Raw genomic sequence first — 19,710 nt, forward strand, 5'->3', positions numbered from 1 at the left:
ATTCATCCCAAAGGTGTACTACTGAGTTGAGGTCAGGACCCTGTGCAGGCCAGTTAAGTTCCTTCACCCCAAACTCGCTCATCCATGTCTTTATGGACCTTGTCTTGTGCACAGTCATGTTGGAACAGGAAGGGGCCATCCTCAAACTGTTCCCACAAAGTTGGGAGCATGAAATTTGTTCAAAATGTCCTGGCATGCTGATGCCTTATGCAGTGGCGGCTGGTGTTTAATAATTCGGGAGACAAATATTAACGTGGGAAACACTGGGAGCACCCCCCTCACCACCACCATGGGAAACGGATGGCCTCCTTACCTCTGTCCTGCCCAGACTCCAATCTCCCCTCCTTGAACTGGGGAGTGCTGGATAGTGAGCCATTCCTGGAGTGGCAGCTGGTGGGTCTATTGGTCTTACCCTGCTTCCCCCCTCCACCACGCATCTCCTCCCTCGTCCTCCCCCTAAGCCAATAACATTGCTTTTCCTTTTAGCCAATCAGGAAACAGTTCTCGTGACGCGCTTCCTGATTGACTGGGAGGAGAATCAGTAGATAGGCTCAGAACGCAGTGCTCTGCATCCTGAGCCCACCCTTTTTTCAAGACTATTAGAGCCTCTGGCTCTAATCTCATGCTGCATGGTCTGGCGCCTTGTGCCTGACTTTACAAATGCGCTTCTGGAAGAATGGTCAAACATTCCCATAGACACACTTCTAAACCTTTGAAACTGTTATAGCTGCAAAATATGGGCCAACTCCATATTGAACCCTACGTACTAAGACTGAGATGCCATTAAAGTTCATCTGCGTGTAAAGGCAGGTGTCCCAATATTTTTGACAATATAGTGTATGCAAATCCCTTGTTAATGCAAGTTCCTTACAATCTCTTAAATCTTGCCACTTTCATTAAAATCCTGTGTGATCTTCCATGAAGGTCCCTGTCCAAGCACTCTTGTAATAGGGCAACAAACACTGTCCCTGCATAGTCGCACGGGCTTCCAATAGGGAACACAAGTGACCATTTAAACACATTCACAGGCATGGTCCACTCTTGTCACTATCAGTCATTCATCTATTGCTGGTGTCACAGGAAGTGGCTGTGGCCCCTCTTTCATCACAAGTTAAGGATTGTGTGATTTTACCTCTACTTGATGTCAAACTATTTCATTTAACACTGGGTGCTGCTTAGCCATGGACACGATACTAGATTGCTAGATGCAGATCCAATGTACCTCTGTATCAGTGGTCTCCAAACTGTAGCCCTTTGCTTGCCTTTATGCAGCCCTTGGTGCACTATTCCTCCCACTGATACAAGGCTATTCCTCCTACTGACACCAATAATGGGACACCATTTCTTCTACCAATACCACCGATGGGGCACTAGTCTTCCCACTGACACCAATAATGGGATACCATTTCTTCCACTAATAATGATGGGGCACTATTCCTCCCACTGACAACAATAATTGGGGCACTATCACTATTCCTCCCAATGTATGTTGAAATGGTCACTTGTGTTCTCCATTGGACTATGCAGGGACAGTGTCGTTGCCTTAGAACAGAAGTGCTTGGACAAGGACCTTCATGGAAGTTCACAAGGGTGAAACAATGGGACAAACTATTCCTCACTTCCTCACGCTGACACTAATAAAGGGGAAATATTCCTGCCACTGACATCAATGAAGGGGCACTATTCCTCCTGCTGACACCAACACTAAGCCCTTGTACGCACAGTCGGACATTCCGAAACCAGTGTTGCATACACACGGTCGGACAAAGTTGTCAGAAAATCTGATCGTTCGGAACGTGATGACGTTATTTCATTATGACGGGACTACGTTCAGGCTAGTAGCCAATAGCTTTGGTCTAGGAATTTGATCTGAGCATGCGTGGCACTTTGTCTGATCGGAATTCTCTACAAACGATCGGACAAAGCCCGATTGGATCATGTTGTCGGAAAATTATATAGCCCAGCTCAAAAACTTTGTCGGTCGGATATTCCGACCGAAACAGTCAGATTGAGCCCACACACAGCCGGATTATCCGACAACACGGTCCGATCGGACATTTTCCGTCGGAATGTCCGACCGTGTGTACAAGAGCTAGGGGAAACTATTCCTCCCACTGACACTAACAATATGGGAACTATTCCTCCCACTGATACCAACAATATGGGAACTATTCCTCCCACTGACACCAACAATAGGGGAACTATTCCTCTTATTGCCACCAATGAAAGGGCACTATTTCTTCTACCAACCACAGGTGCAATGTAATTGTTTTACTCCAAGTGACCGACCACCAAGCCTGAGACAATGTCTACTCCCACTGATGCTGGGACATTTTCTACTCCCATTAGCCACACTCTGGCCCCCCTAAAATCTGAAGGGCAGTAAACTGGCCCTCTGTTTAGAAAGTTTGGCGACCCCTGCTCTATAGAATCAGCCAATGATCTGCTCTGCCTGCTAAGCATTGCCACTTCTAGAATATAGACAATGGCAGCTTCTAGTGCTAGAAGAGGAAGAAGAGTCCTGATGTGTTGTAGATTGGTTGTCCTCCCCAGGACTTTTAAAGGAAAGATGTAATATTTTTGATGCTAAATTGTAAGTTGTCTCCAGCCTGAGAAGAAAATGCAGCGACAAAATGAACTGTGTAGTACTAGAAAAGCAGAACATGTATGTAATTTGCAAGTCTGATGGGCCCTAAATAAAAATTATTAATTGCTACCTGTTGAAATAAACATATTAAAGTTATTTATATTGGATATTTTCTTTCTTCCTCTTTTTTTTTTTTATGTGAAGTCTGTGACTTGTATTTACCTAGTCATCCCTTAACAGAAGGATTGGCATATAACCCTTTGTTTTTTTTGCAGTGGACCCCTTAGTTCTGGAACCTACTCCTCTCTTATTGATTTGGAGTTAGATGTAAACACCATCCAGATGGTGAAATTTTCTTGGCATAAAAGCATCATCTCCATCTTCCAATCCAAACTAAGTGCCTCAGCTGTCACAGTGCAATATGGACCAAGTGGGGAGATGTATGTATTAAAAAGATTCCTTGCACCTAAAGTACACCTGAGTACTACCTGTTGTGATAAAATTGCAAGTACCACAATGATAACCAAATTAGGGTGTAATTAAGACTTTCGGCGGTGTAAGCCCTTGTACACATGGTCAGACATTCCGATGGAAAATGTCCGATCGGACCGTGTTGTTGGATAATCTGACTGTGTGTGGGCTCCATCGGACTGTTTCCGTCGGAATATCACACGGACCAGGTTTGAGAGCTTGGCTATAAAACTTTCCGACAACATGATCCGATCGGACTTTGTCCAATCGTTTGTAGAGAATTCTGATCGGACAAAGTGCCACGCATGCTCAGATCAAATTCGTAGACCAAAGCTATTGGCTACTAGCCTGAACGTAGTCCCATCGTAACGAAATAACGTCATCATGTTCTGAACGATCGGATTTTCCGACAAGTTTGTCCGACCGTGCGTATGCAACACAAGTTTCGGACAAAATCTGTCAGACAAAATCCCACGGATTTTGTTGTCAGAATGTCCGACCGTGTGTACAAGGGCTTAAACCCAAAACCAAAAATGTAATATATTGTAGCTTACCAATCATTAGATGGGGTAGCTGCATTCATTTTTTTAGGGTTTTTCACTTTTGTTTCAGCTGGTGATCTGGACCGTAACACACCTCCTGTTTTAGAGTGCCGGGTCCCCACTCTGGATGAATGATCACAGGGGACACATTTTGACAGCAGCATTGTCATTCCTGGGGGATGTACTAGCAGATTTAAATACACCAACAAATTGAAGCCAAACTCTAGCTCACTCTATATAAGCAGTTACAGCAAACTGTTTTTTAACCACTTGCCTACTGGGCACTCCCCCCCCCCCCCCCCTTTCTGCCCAGGCTAATCTTCAGCTTTCAGTGCTGTCGTAATTTGAATGACAATTGCGTGGCCATGCAACAATGTACCCATGTGACATTTTTGTCATTTGTTTCACACAAATAGAGCTTTCTTTTGGTGGTATTTAATCACCACTGGGATTTTTTTATTGCTAAACAAAAAAAGACCAAACATTGTGGGAAAAAAACGTTTTTTTATAGTTTTTTATTTTGCAAATAGGTAATTTTTTTCCTTCGCTGATGTGCGCTAATGAGGCTGCACTGATAGGTGGCACTGGGCATTAATGAGGTGGCACTAATCAAGAAGCACTGATGAGCTGCAATGATGGGTGGCACTGATGTGCAATGATAGGTGACACTGATAGGGGGGAACTGATAGGGGACACTGATTAGCAGTACTGATGTGTACTAATAGATGGCACTGATTAGCAGCACTGCTCGGCAGTGTGAGGACCAATGTCCCTGTAACAGAAACCGGTTAACAGCTTTCTTCTTTTTTCCTCACTCTGTCAGCATGAGGGGAAAAAGCCGATAACCGACTTCTGTTTACTTCCATGATCAGCTGTCATTGACTGACAGCAGATCACATGGTGATTGGCCTTTTACCCGGATCTGTGATCAGCCGAGTTCCGGAGGACTTGGCGATCACAGAGCACACCATCCGCATGTGCAAGGAAGGAAGTCAATGGGTGCCCTCCTGGCATTTAAAGCCCACACTGTAGCCGTATTTCAGCTATAACATGGGTGGGAAGAGGTTAACTTTTGAGATAAAGGTATTCAATAATTAAATGACTTTTGACTCTCTGTCTGGACAGTGCTGATTGGCCCTGTGCTGATCACATGCACCCTCCCAAAAAAATAAAAAACGCTCTAGCAATACACACCAAACTGAGCATGTGCAGAGTGACTCCAGAGGCTCTGTCTTATTAAGAGATATATTGGGGGAATTGGAAGAAGGGGAGGATCAGAGGAAACAGGATCAAACAACCTTTTTAAACAGTGTGGAGGATTAACCTCTTAAGTTACACCGTGAGTATAACAAGCATGCTTTACTGCATATACACACTGATTTTACTGTTGTGGGTTTAGCAACACTTTAACTGCAAGAGAGCTTGTAACTAAGTGCATTTAGCTGTCTGGCCACTAGCTGGCTCTGTTGTCATTATAGTTAATTTTTTTTTAACAAGGCTTTTATGTAGGTATAGTGAATGTCTATTCACACTGGAAGCAGCTAGTGATGTCACTAGTACATGCACACTGTGCTCTGAATTGGCAGCACACAGAGTATGCTGTCAGTTCAGAGCGATGTGTCGCTGCTGTGACTCCTGTGTGCATACACTGGAGTTATATTATCGGAACTCAGACATTTAAGAGGCCGGAGCCCATGAACCAGGAGGGAAGACTGGATGAAGATGGCAGCCTTGTCAGAGACAGCATGCCGCTGGAGGTCTTTGTTTTAAGGAAAGTCTTGCATAATGTGCTGCATACTAGCATGTTTATGGCTTAAACCAGTGGTTCTCAACCTCAGTCCTCAAGTACCCCCAACAGGCCATGTTCTTAGGTCCTCCTTTATTTTGCACGGCTGCTTTAAATCAATATCAATGACATGGTATTGATAAGAGCTATTTTAGCTAAGGGAAGTTCCCAAAACATAACCCGTTTGGGGTAATTGAGGACTAAGGTTGAGAACCACTTGGTTAAACCACCCGGGGACCCACTTTTTTTTTTTCACTTCTAGGAGTTTTCAACCGCTTTAACAGCCATACGTTCATACAAATGTATATGCTCTGAAACTATAATTACCAAGTAAAATCCTGTTTCTTAAATGCCCTTATCCAGGTACAAATTCTGTGGAGGCGACCCGACTGAAGAAGATACAAGCCAGATTCTGGAAAAGTGTTCTACTTTGTGAAATTCTATAGATTGCTAATTAAAAAAACAGATCCTGAAAGACTGTTCCACTTTCTGCAATGCGATAGCTAATAAAATGGAAAAATAAAAAAACAATTGGTGTCTTCTTTCTTTAGGGGCTCAGGTTAAGTCTTCAAAATTGTCAAATTTTTCTGTTCTATAGTTGCCACCCATGTCACAACATTATAATGACTATAGTAAAACTGTTACAAGGTATATGGAAACAGACTTTCAGGGTTCACTCGGGTTCCATCCTTTTGCTTCCAACCTCACCAGTTTGCCCTATGTTATGGATGCCTTACTAACTAATAGAAGGTCAAAAGTTAGCAGTGATAGGTCCAGTCTTGACTAGTAGGAGGTCTATTTATATATACACTATTTGGCAAAGTCTATGGAACATGACTCTCTGTAAATTTTGGTAAATATCAGTTTTGCTGTAGTAGGTTGTATAAATCAAACACTACAGCTCATCAGACAGGTTAAAGGCACCCCCAGCCCCAGGCATGTTTTAATGTCATTTTAGCATTTTTAATGCTTTGCCTAGAAAATGACCAATACTGGTTTTCAGCATTTAGGTTTCTATTGACTTTGATAGGGTTTGGATTCAGCATCCAGACTTTAGTGTCCAGATTACTTGAGCTAAGTAATTGGCAAATTTCTTATATTTATCACTGTCTGCTTAAGACAGTAATAAGAAGTGCGTTCACATCATCTACCAGTCTGGTTGGGGGGGGGGGGGGGGCGTTACTGCCATTGCTCACTTGGTAAAATGGTCCACCATAACTGGAAAATCATGGTATGTGTCTTCTGTCTTAATGGGTATAAAAAATGTATTAATTAATTATGGTCAGTGCTTTCAGGGGGCGGAAGTACTTTACCATGCCAAATCAAAAGTAGAAGTTAACAGATTCATACAGATTTTTTTTTTTTTAACCAACTGGAACAGATCCACATACATGGCTTGAACCTGGTGAACAATTTTCATACATTACAGTATCCTACTTCCACGTGGATTTTCTCTGCCACAGAGAGAACCCATGTCTTTGGAAGTATGACCTGCCGGATCACTGAAGAGTCAAGGGAGAACATTATTCTGTGGTATGGTATACCATCTCCCAGGATAAGATAGGACCATTCATTTTCTTGGTTTCTGGCAAGTTTTTTATCTTTTCCTCGGCCTGGGTGACCATCATAACCACATCACCACTATAAGAGAGACATCTACTGAACCCTCACTTGTGTCTCTGGCCAGTTATACTCTTTCAGTACATGGAAGAGTTAATCTGAGGCCCATCCTTAGATTCTTAGGCCTTCCTCCAGTCAAGTCAGAGATTTCTATTTCTTTGGCTTCTTCATCCACATCTCATTAGATGTCTGCTCACACCAAGGCCAACAGCTTCCTCTGAGATGCATGCAGGCTTTGACTAGTGTAGCTAATGACCCTTTCTTTGTCACCTTATACTTGCAAGAGGACTATTATGTTATTGTTTCTTCAGTGGAAGGGAAAAGAGATGTCTGGAAAGGCAAACACAGAAACCAACATCAGCAAGAAGCGCAATGCCTCCTGTTTTGATCCTCATTCCCTTTTCACATAGTGCACTTTTTATAGATGCTTTTGAATCTGGGAAGAGTGATTGACATAGTGCTTGGTTAAATGACAATGATATCCTGCCAGCCCCTGAAAGATCATGTTTAGTCATGTTTGTTGGGGCCTCTATTCCTGTATGTCCTTTACTGTCTTGTTTGGAGATGACAGGTTCCAAAAACTCAACCTCACGCATGAATATATGGCAATTGTGTCAGGAAAGGGTCCATCCGCTGGTTGCTGATCATGTGATTGCTGTGATGTGGTGGTCACATGATCATAAACCCCGCCCCTGATATTTAAATTCTCTTAAAAGGTTGGGAGGTGCTGCTGCAAGGAGTTTAATATACTATGGTCCTATTTACACATTTCCTGTGAGTACATCAGTGCATTGCCTTGCCATTCATTGTCAATGACACCTACTTCCAACATGTTTTGCAGCGCACAACCGTTTATGGTTGAATATATTTTTATTGCGTGCCCAACAGGGAAAAATAACACAGTTACAAACAGGCAATTGCATCATATACGTAGCCTGGACGCCGAATAAGGCACTGCAATATAAACAGGATGAAGAGAGCAAAGAAAGGGGGGGGGGGGGGAAGCAGAGGAAGTGGGTATATCAGGGAGAAGGAGAGAAGGGGCAGGGGGGGAGGTAAAGATAGACAGTAAGAGCTGAAAGAGAGAAGAGTAGGATGGGGAAGAACAAGGGAAAGCACAGCATTCGCATTAATAGAAACAGACATGTGCAAAGTACACCTTATTGTCATGCACTCACTTCACAACAAAAATGTTTAGCACAAAAGTTGGCAGTAATCAAGTAATTAAGGTTTGGCCGCTAGGCCACAGATGGTCAAAAGAACGACACCTTCCTCCAACCAAACCCGGCAAGCAGCCTGCTCATGAGAATGTAAGGTTGTTAAGGAATAATTCCGTCTGCGAGTGGTGTCGCCAAATGGACCATAACATGGTAAACCTTTCATAAGCGTCATCCGCCTTCGCCTGCAATTCCTCCATGAGCATAGTGTCATTAAGGATAGCCACCCACGCTGAAACAGGGGGGGTGGAATCTTTTTTCCAGTAGAGAGAGATGGCGTGACGAGCCGCGGAGAGAAAAAAGCTCAGGAGATTGCGTTTCTGCGACCGTATCGACCCAGGGAGAATGGATAAAAGTGCAGACAAAGGCGATGGAGGCAAAGAGGTCTGATACATGTCATTGTAAATCGCAAAAATCTTACCCCAAAAAGGGCGTATTCCATCACATTCCCACCAGATATGAACATATGATCCCTGTGCTCCGTGACAGCGCCAGCACACATCAGTGGTGGACGGAAACATCCTGTGTACCGAGACCGGGGCCCTGTACCACCTCGAGAGTAGTTTATAATTTTTCTCCTGTGTAAACCCTGACCTGGAGGATTGATGCGTATGAGTAAAGGAGGTAGACCATTGTGCGGGGGAGATCTCTAAGTGCAGGTCCCTAGACCAGTGGTCCGTGAATGCAGGGAGAGTAGCATACAATCGGGTTTGGATGTCTTTATAGATGTACGACAGGGTATGTCTTGGGGTTTGAGTCAGGTTGCAGAGATCCTCAAATGGTGTGAGCGGTCTATGCGTATTTCCGGAGAGATGGAGATCTCTGCAAATCTGGGTCAGCGAGATAGTTGTAAGCCAGTCCGTCTTTACATTGGTCTGGGGATGTGGAGGAGGGCGGAAATGACCAGTAGTAGGATGAACGAATTGATTGGCTGTGGGCCAATGTTCACGGGTATAGTTCCCACAGTGTTGCTTAGCAGCAAGGGCCGGGAGGACCGGGTTGTCGAACAGGGGGGTCAACGGACCAGGATCTGTGGACAGAGCATAAGGGACAGCTTTAACATACCACAATGTGAGAGCTGCCCTTGTTAGAGGGGAAATCCCCTGCATCATCCGGAACCTGGCGTGATGTCCCCACATAAGGGCTCGTAGGTCCACCGGGACCATGTCTTGTTCTATGAAGGTGGAAGGTTTAATGCGAGGTCTCGGGAACCAGTCCAAGAGTCGGGATAGTATCGCGGATGTGTGGTACAGTCGGAAGTCAGGGAGGCCTGCTCCCCCTCTGAGTTTGGGGGCATTTAAAACCTTATGTTTGAGTCTAGAGGGGTGGTGTTGCCACACAAACCTGCCCACCATGGCTCGCAAGGCCAAAAAAAAGGATGTCGGTAGAAGGATGGGAAGGGTCTGGAACAGATATAACGCCTTCAGGAGGACATCCATTTTAATAACACTCATTCTCCCCCACCAGGAGAGCTTGAGAGTGTGCCATTTTTCGAGAGAGCGCTTAATGGAAGTCAACAAAGGGCTAAAGTTTAGAGCGTACACGTCGTTAAAGTTAGCAGGAATCTCCGTACCGAGATATTTGATCGAACGAGATTGCCATTTAAAGGAGAAGCGTTGCTGGACAAATTTTAGGTCGGTCTGGGATAGAGATACATTTAAAGCTTCCGTTTTGTGCAGATTCAGTTTAAAATTACTATGAGCTCCAAACCGATCAAGCTCCTCGACTATGGCAGGAAGGCTAATGCGGGGTCGAGTGACATACAATAGTAAATCATCTGCGTAGAGAGATAGCTTACAGGGAGCCGAAGGGGTGTCGATCCCATGAATAGAACTATTATTCCTGATGGCTTGAGCCAGATGTTCGACCGTTATCGCAAACAAAAGAGGCGATAAGGGGCACCCCTGTCTGGTACTGTTCCGGATCCCAAAGGCTTCCGACGTTTCCCCGTTAGCTAGGACCCTGGCAGATGGATTCTTGTAAAGAGCCATAATTTTGGAGAGCATGCGTGGACCCAGACCTATTTGCAGTAGGGAGGCCTGGAGAAACTTCCAGTTCACCCGATCGAACGCCTTTTCGGCATCACAAGCTAAGAGACAAGTGGGGATATTGTGTGATTTGGCGTACGAGATAAGGTGTAGGGTTTTAGTGGTGTTGTCCCTGGCTTCGCGGCCTGGGACAAAGCCCACCTGGTCACCATGAATGATCGAGGGGAGCAGGGGGGCTAGGCGTGTCGCCAGGATTTTAGAATAGAGTTTGAGGTCCACGTTTAATAGGGATATAGGCCTAAAATTTCCACATTGTGTGTGATCCTTCCCTGGTTTGGGTATGACCACTATTTGGGCTTGGAGAATCTGCGGGGAAAGGGGATGTGTGTCGTCTATTTCCTCGAACGTCTTGGCCATAAGCGGGGCAAGTTGGTGGGCAAATTTCTTATAAAATAGCGGAGAGTATCCGTCGGGCCCAGGGCTTTTACCATTCTTCAGACCTTTTATTGCTATAAGGAAGTCATTCGTAGTCAGGGGCAATTCTAGATTAGAACTATCAGCAGAGGAAATGATAGGTAAGGCCGTGTCCTGAATATATTGCGATAAATCGGGTGGAGAGATGGAGGAGGAGGGAGTACTCGGGGAGGGGAGATTGTAAAGTGAGGAATAGAAGTCTCGGAACTCCGAAACAATCTCAGAGTTCCGGAACCTCTTCTGTTGGGCAGAGGAAGAGAGGTAGGGGATGTGTTGCCTCCGCAGTCTGGGACTGAGAACGCGCGCGAGATGCCTTCCACATTTGTTCGCCTGCGAGTAGTGAATGTGGCGGCCCTTGTGGAACGCGTTCAATGACTTGGCTGAGAAAATCTGAAGCAGATCCCGACAAGCATTCGAGAGTTCCGTAAGAGTTCGCGGTTCTAGGGTGCGTTTATGCGAGGCTTCCAGGGACGCTATCAGGGAGAAGAGTCGGCGTATGTCGTCAGTGCGCGCTCGCTTCAACCTGGAGCCGTGCTTTATAAAAACACCACGGATGACGCATTTCAGGGCCTCCCATTTGGTCATGTTGCTAGTCTCATCATGGGCATGATCAGTAGTAAAGTCCGTGATGGCTTGGGACACCTCAGAAATACATAAGGTATTTGTCAGCAAATTGTCGTTCAGCCTCCATGCGCCTCGACGAAGGCAGCGAGGGAGGTTCCCGAGGGTCAAGTGTACCGGAGCGTGATCCGACCACAGCCGCAACCCAATTTCACATTGAGGGGCAAAGTCCAAAAGGTTTTGGCTGAGGAGAATGTAATCAATCCTACTATAAGAGTTATGTGCCGGGGAGTAATAAGTGTAATCCCTGTCAGAAGGGTGTAATAGTCTCCAGGCGTCTACTAGTGTCATGTCTGCTAAGGTGGCTCTGAGCCTGGTCAACGAGGTGGGTGACAGGTGAGACTTACCAGTGGAAGAGTCGAGTCTCGGCACAAGAGGAACATTCAGATCGCCCCCTAGGATCAGATTAGTGGTTCCGAAAGATTTGAGGCGAGCGGTCACGGAGCACAGGAACTGGAGTTGATTCTGATTGGAGAGATAAACATTGGCAATAGTCAACACATTTTCAAAACATTGCAATTTTAAAAATAAAAACCTGCCATTAGGGTCTATGTCGCTCTCAAGCACTTGTGGTGTAAAAGAACTGTGAAATGCAATCGAGACCCCTCTGGAGCAAGCAAGAGGGTTCGTGCTGTGAAACCAGGTGGTGTAATGTCTATCTGGGATAGAAGGTACTTTATCAGTTCTAAAGTGAGTCTCCTGTAATAATAGAACTTTCGAACCGGCCTTATGAAAGTGACGTAAAATCTGTCTACGCTTTTCAGGAGTGTTAAATCCTCTACAATTAAGAGAGGAGAACTTAAGATCTATCCCAGCAGACATATTGTACGGAGGTAGGCGGCATGAGAATTGGGTTCAGCGAGTGCGGCTAAGCAGAAGAGTGTGGAAAAGAGCTGTGCAGCAGGGGTGAGGAAGAGAGGAAAAACGAAGAAGATCAAGGGAGGAGAGAGGTGAAGAAGGTCAGAGCGCTGAGGTAGGACAGAGGAAATGTGAGGCCCTAGGGAGGCTAGGGACATGTAGTGCAGGTAAAAGTGTGAACAATGGTCCTGTAACAGCATGAATTGATGGTCGCTTAATAGCAGAAGATGTAAAATTGTAGGGAGAATGCTCCCTCTAGTGTCCATATGGGGGTAAAAGTGATAGACACTACAACAAAAGAGGCTAAAGAATAAAACAGAAACAAAGTCACTAAAGACTCTGTACACCCTATCGTGGGGGAACGTGGGTGAGGTAAACTCAGGGGCTCCGCCCCACCTGCAATAAACTGTAATAAATGCTAAACAGATGCACAGCACACAGCGCCTGAAAATATAAATGACAGATGATGTGCGTTACAGAAAACAGATAGCTAAACTATAGGGCGGACAACCGCCCACTAACGTTTGAAGGGCACATCACATCAAGCCAGGGGAGCAAAGTTAGTGGGCTCAGTATAAAAAACATATAAACCGAACAGACATCCTGAAAAAAGATAAAAGAGAGAGGAAAAAAAAAAAAAACAAGGGATCAGATGTTTGACATTCAGGTCAGAGGATGTAAAGGGACGACCCGGGAACCAGGAGTCCAAAAAGGCAGCCGTAGAGAACGTAGAGGTAGTCACCCACTGTCAAGTGGGACTGAAAGTGTTCATCCTGGAGGAGATTTGGTGGTACGGGAGCGGGACCTCTTCTTCTTGGTCTGCTTCTCCCAAGCAGAGGTGCTGGGCAGGCCAGGGGTAAAGGCAGTAAGGGGCCAATCCGGGATCCTGATTTGGGGCAGTTCGAAAGTGCCAAGGAAGTTGGGCAAGTCCCCTAGCGTGCGGAATGTAGCAGATTTACCCTCATGGGAGGCGAAAAGGTGAAAAGGGAATCCCCATCGATACTTGATCTGTTTGGCATGCAGAGCGTCGGTGACCGGCTTCAGGGCCTTTCGCATCAGCAGCGTCTGCTTAGAAAGATCCGTCAGGAGCATCACAGGTGTGCCGTTGAACAAGATGGAGTCCTGTGCACGCGCGGCTTGCATTATTTCAGCTTTAATGTTACAGAAATGGACGCGGCAAATAACGTCTCTGGGGTGATCAGGGCTAGGATTGCGAGGACCAAGAGATCTATGAATCCTATCGATCTCAATCGGCGACTCCTTAGGTTTATTCAGCAATTGGTTAAACATGGTGGTGGCAGCCGATAACAGATCCTTGTTTTCAATCGTTTCAGGAATACCGCGAATGCGGATATTGTTTCGGCGACTTCTGTTTTCCTGGTCATCAACGCCATAGAATAAGTGCTGAATCTGGTTAGTATGTTGCTGTAAAATATGATCATGTTCCTTGAGTCTATTCGCAGACTCCTCAGCATGGAGCTCAATGTCCTCAAAACGCTGACCAATGTCCTGGCGCAGATCCTTAAGTTCCCTTCTATAGGACCTCTCTAGTCTGGTTATATAGGCTTCAATGTCACCTTTAGTGGGGAGAGCTTTAATATAGCTTTCCATATCCCAGCCTCTGCTCTGCTTGCCAGAGGCTGGAGAAGGGCTTCTGGAGGGTGCAGGGCTCTCTGGGCTCCCATCCCGCATCTCAGGGCACCCTGGGGAGGACGGAGGTGAAGGGGGCCGGGAGGCCTGTACCTTAGAGGCAGTGTGAGCTGCCTGTGCTGCCGCCGAATGGGTCGCCGCCATCTTGGATTCCGGCGCGGCCTTGTTATTCGATCCCCTCGCGAGGAAAAAGCTGTCAATGTCCCCCGGTTTTTGGGTCCCCGAGGTGCGGGGGGTGTGTGGGGCTCCTCTCCTGCTAATGGGGATGTCCGGGGAAGCCCGAGGCAGCGGCGCTGTGTGCCGATGGGAACGGTGGAGCGGGAGCTGAGCTCTCACGCGTCCTTCTCCTCCACGCGCTTGGCCACGCCCCCCGCACAACTGTTTATGGTGCTGTCTTGGAGGGATAATTTATTATTCAGGATTTATTTTGCACCAACAGTTTGCTCAGCACTTTACAAAATGAAGGCCGATGTTACAGCTACAATCAGAGGAATCAGAAGGCCCTGCTCATTAGAGCTTACAATCTAAGAGAAATGGCCAAGTGATACAAAAGCTATTAAATGTACCAGATGAGCTAATGGTTAGGAGCAGGATAAGCATCTTTTAAAGAGAAGGGTTTATATGGATTAACGATGGATATATTAGGACAGTGGTCCCCAACCTTTTTGGCACCAGGGACCGGCTGTGTGGAAGAAAATTGTGGCAAGGCCCGGTGAGGGGGGATGTAAGCACAAACCGGGGGGGGGGGGGGGGGGGGTAAGCGAATTTTGCGGGCAATTTATCGGGGCAGTAGCTGGTTGGTTGGTGTCCGAATGATTGAAGCGCATTATTTCTTATATTACATTGTAGTATAAATGAAATAGTTTAACTCAACATAATGCAGAATCAGTGGGAGCCCTGAGTGTGTCACTTTACATGTCACCTGCCACCAGATGAGGAATGTCACTTGCCACGCTGACTGCCACCAGATGAGAAATGTCACTTCCCACACTGTCTACCACCAGATGAGGAATGACGCTTGTCACGCTGCCTGCCACCAGATGAGGAATGGTACTTGTCACGATTGCCTGCCACCAGATGAGGAATGCCACTTGCCATGCTTGCCTGCCACCAGATGAGGAATGCCACTTGCCACGCTGCCTGCCACCAAATGAGGAATGCCACTTGCCATGCTGCCTGCCACCAGATGAGGAATGCCACTTGCCACATTTGCCTGCCACCAGATGAGGAATGCCACTTGCCATGCCACTTGCCACATTTGCCTGCCACCAGATGAGGAATGCCACTTGCCACGCTTGCCTGCCACCAGATGAGGAATGCCACTTGCCATGCCACCTGCCTGTGCCACCAGATGAGGAATGCCACTTGCCATGCCACTTGCCACATTTGCCTGCCACCAGATAAGGAATGCCACTTGCCACGCTTGCCTGCCACCAGATGAGGAATGCCACTTGCCATGCCACCTGCCTGTGCCACCAGATGAGGAATGCCACTTGCCATGCTTGCCTGCCACCAGATGAGGAATGCCACTTGCCACGTTGCCTGCCACCAGTTGAGGAATGCCACTTGCCACATTACCTGCCAGTGCCACCAGTTGAGGATTGTCACTGCATTGGTGACACTGGTTCAGTGGTTTTTCTTGAGTGAGGTCAGGAGAGCAGAGATGCGGGGGCAGGCAGTGAGAGATGATGTGAAAAATATCAAATTTAAACTCGTGCTGAATGGTGAAAATACAGTGAAAAAGAAAACTAAAGCAGCTGGCACACACAAAGTGCTACTCACTAGAAATGTAAAATTATGCAAATGTGGCGCTTGCAAATATTATCAAACATGTGTAACCAAGTGCAGATGTGAATATACAAAGCAAAAAAAAACATGTAAATAAAGTCCAAATAAATGTGCTGAATGTTCTGATCCACAATGGGAAAAAAAACGTTTGAAGCGCAATGGACCACAGACGCTTTAGGACTTTTCAGGTGCAGGCACGCCACCCCCACATGTGTCCCCACTCACCAAATGGAGATGACCCCCAGCTTTGCAGTCTGGGGCTCACTTCAGGCTTATGTGATGGTATCCAGAGAAGCTCAGGAGTGGTGTTGTGCACATCAGATCAAAGGATTTCTTGTTGGAATTTCTCAGCAGAATCACCAGGCACCAAAAAAGGATAAAAAAATGGAACTGATAGTGAAAAGTACCGTTTGAAAAGGGATTTATTCCATATAAAAATGGGTACTTACAAAATAGTTGATAAAAACAAGCATGTAAAGGGATTGAGAGATGGATCCGGATGCTGCTCATGGCGTGCATTCCAAAAACCAGGAAGTGCGTTCCAAGGAGCAGGAGATGGAGCGTGCTTGTGGGCATGTGTGTGCACCTGTGTGGGGGCGCGCACACGCCTGTGCGCGTCGGTGTGCGCGCATGACGCTTGGCGCCAATCAGCCTATTTAGGTTTTTCCCGCAGTGTGCTCGGTGCTGTCTGATCTGCAGCTCCCTGTGTCCTAGTGCCTGTTACCTCGTTTGTAGTTCCTGATTTCCTGACTACCTGGCTTGACCTTTGGATTGTCCTGTTTGCTGCCTGCCCTTGACCTTGGCCTGTCTGTGACCTTGAACCTGCCTGCTCCACTGTACCGCGCTGCCCACCTGTTGCCAACCCTGCCTGTGACCCGTACTTTGAACTTGCCTGATCCCTTGTACTGCACCGCCTGTCTGTTACCAACCATGCCTGTAACTGTACTTGCCTCACCAGCTCTTGCTCTGCATCCGCTGCCAGTGTCCAGCTGCCTGGAGACCTCCAACTCATCTGCATCAAGCCCTAGGGGCTTCTTCTCCTGCAACAATCCGCCAGGCATTCATACCAATCTGTGCTCCCGTGCCTCCTGTCCATACTACCAGGGGCCGTGAACCAGACACGTAAGGGAGGCCTTCCCCTGCTATCTCGGGCTCATCAGTCAGGTACGTGAAATCTGACAGTATGGGGACACGCGTACTGCCCAAGGGGACATATATCAATGCAAAGTTTTTTTTTAAATACGCGAGGAGCAGTGATTTTAATAATGCTTAAACTAAAACAATAAAAATGAAATATTCCACTAAATATCGTGCTGGGGATCCCCTTAGTCTGCCTGTAAAGTAGCACATCTTTCCCATGTTTATAACAATCCCACAGCAAAATTACATTTCTAAACAAAAACAATGTCATTTAAAATTGCTTGCGGCTGCAATGTATTGTCAGATCCCAGCAATATACATAAAAAAATCATTAAAAAAAATGGCAGGTCCCCCCAAAGCATTTTGTCCCCATGTTGATGGGGACAAGGGGGCCCCCAGATCTTGCCCCCCATTTGCCAAAAAAGTGTCAAACAAGTAAAAAGGACAGCAGTTTTTGACAATTCCTTTATTTAAAAAAATAAGAATAAAAATGTCCCACGATGTAAATCCATAGTCAATCATGGCTCCGATGGTCCCGGGAAAAAAAACAGAAAAGGTCCACCTCCATGGGAGGGACCACCATGTACAACCTCATAGACATCTACAATTCTACACGCAGCAAAATCAACAGTCAGACTCGGTAGTGTAAAGGCCCATACACACGATCAGACTTTTTGACAACAAACATGCAAATTAGCTGTTTTGGAGCAACATCCGACCGTGTGTACGCTCCATCGGACAAACTTTTTTGGTTTTCATCAGACTTTTGTTGGCTGTGCGAACGGACAAACTTTCTGGCAACAAAAGTCCGATGGAGCAAAGTCTGATCGTGTGTACAGAAAACCATAGGACTTTTGTACAAAGTACAAACAGGCATGCTCAGAACCAATGCAAAAGATCAGACAACAATACAGAAGTTGACCAAAGGTGGCGGTAAAGAGCAGAAAAAACACATGATTTGGTGAAAGTTGGCTGAAAAAGTCCTGCTGTGTGTATGCAATACAAGTTCAGGGCCGACGCCCTTTGTACAAAAATCCAAGGGAAAGTTTGTACAAAGTCCTATCGTGTGTATGAGGCTTTAACCTCACCTTGGTGACCCTCAAAACTAACTAAAGGCCCATACACACGATCAGACTTTTTGACAACAAACATGCAAATTAGCTGTTTTGGAGCAACATCCGACCGTGTGTACGCTCCATCAGACAAACTTTTTGGGTTTTCATTGGACTTTTGTTGGCTGTGCGAACGGACAAACTTTCTGGCAACAAAAGTCCGATGGAGCAAAGTCTGATCGTGTGTACAGAAAACCATAGGACTTTTGTACAAAGTACAAACAGGCATGCTCAGAACCAATGCAAAAGATCAGACAACAATACAGAAGTTGACCAAAGGTGGCGGTAAAGAGCAGAAAAACCATGTAATTTGGTGAAAGTTGGCTGAAAAAGTCCTGCTGTGTGTATGCAACACAAGTTCAGGGCCGACGCCCTTTGTACAAAAATCCAAGGGAAAGTTTGTACAAAGTCCTATCGTGTGTATGAGGCTTAACAATTATCTCCTTACCCTCCAAGCAGTTATATCTAAAGACTCTCCACTGGGTGGAAGCAAGCTCAATGAGAATCAGAATTGGCCACAGGTGTGAAGGGACGGGGTCACCCGCTTATGTCACCGGATGCCCCTGCCCTTGGCTATATAACAGCTATCACTGCGAAAAGGCTGTAGTCAGCGGTATCTGGCACAGGGTTCCCCTTAAAATCTATACCAGGCCAAAAGTGCCTAGTATAGATTTTGGGGGGAATCCCCACAACATTTTGATGCAGGGTTCCCCTTAACCAGTTCAATACACTGTGTTAACTACCTCCATCCACACACTATACACGACCACTATGTAAGTCCCCCTGAGGCATGATTGGCCAAAGGCACCCTGTCTTTGGCCAATCATGGCTCTCCCAGTAGAGCGCGCTGTGATTGGCCAAAGAATGTAGGTCAGGTGCATGCTTTGGCCAATCATTATACAGAATGTACTGCTATCTTGCAGTGCATTATGGGTCATTCCAGTGCGCACGAATTTCCCACAAACGCCCCATAATATTCACTGTTTGGCGAATGCCTGATGTTCGAGTTGAACTTACGTTCGATTTGAACATTGAGCTCATCCCTATTCACACTGAATGCGAGTTTGAAATCAGTTTAGCTGAACTTGCACGATTTCAAACTCGCAGTGCGAGTTCGGGGGTGATTTGAAAGACAGCTGTGCAGGTTCATGCATAGATGCCTATTGAAATCGCCACCGAAGTCACTAAAAGTAGTGCAGGAAGTATTTTTGGAAATCGGTGCGGCGCCGCAGTGTGTCGGCAAAGTCGTACCGATTGGGACAGTGCCATTCCCGGCAATAGGCTGAGATTTGCCATGAGATTTGACATTTCAAATCACATCAATGTGGATGGGGGCTTAAACTGGAGAGTGCAAAATCTGGTGTAACTGTACACGACAGTCAATCAACTTCTGCTTGCTCAATTAAACTTTGACAAAAAAAATGGAAGCTTATTGGTTTCTATGCAGAGCTGCGCCAGATTTTGCACTCTCCAGTTATTGTAAATAAACCCCATATTGTCTGGGCTGTATGGATGCAAACCTTCACACCTGTGGCCAATTCTGGTTCTCGTTGAGCTTGGTTCCACCCAGTGGAGAGCCTTTGGATATAACTGCTTGGAGGGTGAGGAGATTATTGTTAGTTTTGAGGGTCATCAAGGTGAGGTTTGCACTGCTGGGTCTGACTGGTGATTTTCCTGTTGGTAGATGTCTTTGAGGTTGTATCTGGTGGTCCTACATACACTGTGAATCTATATATAATGGAAACAATGCAGATCTATTATATGCATTGCTAGTCTCCATTGGGCACAGTTCTCATATTTGGTATTTAATAGATCGCTTGTGATGCTTATGTTTATTTGTCCCCCAAAACTTCACC

The 19,710-nt window shown here is 46.1% G+C and overlaps 1 protein-coding gene across 1 annotated transcript in view; it reads left to right on the top strand.

Annotated features, from left to right (window-relative positions):
* LOC143930039 (pancreatic lipase-related protein 2-like) overlaps window positions 1–5,822 on the top strand; it is a 133,115-nt gene extending 127,293 nt beyond the window's left edge. The window contains exons 12-13 of the mRNA XM_077453938.1: window positions 2,863–3,027; window positions 5,750–5,822. Coding sequence (XP_077310064.1) covers window positions 2,863–3,027; window positions 5,750–5,822 — 238 coding nt within the window. The remainder of the gene's footprint in view (window positions 1–2,862; window positions 3,028–5,749) is intronic.
* Window positions 5,823–19,710: the final 13,888 nt, after the last annotated feature.

This window comes from Lithobates pipiens, unplaced genomic scaffold (assembly GCF_037356315.1).
Source record: "Lithobates pipiens isolate NorthernLeopardFrog02 unplaced genomic scaffold, aLitPip1_a1.2 Scaffold_25, whole genome shotgun sequence".
NCBI classification, from domain to species: Eukaryota; Metazoa; Chordata; class Amphibia; order Anura; family Ranidae; genus Lithobates; species Lithobates pipiens.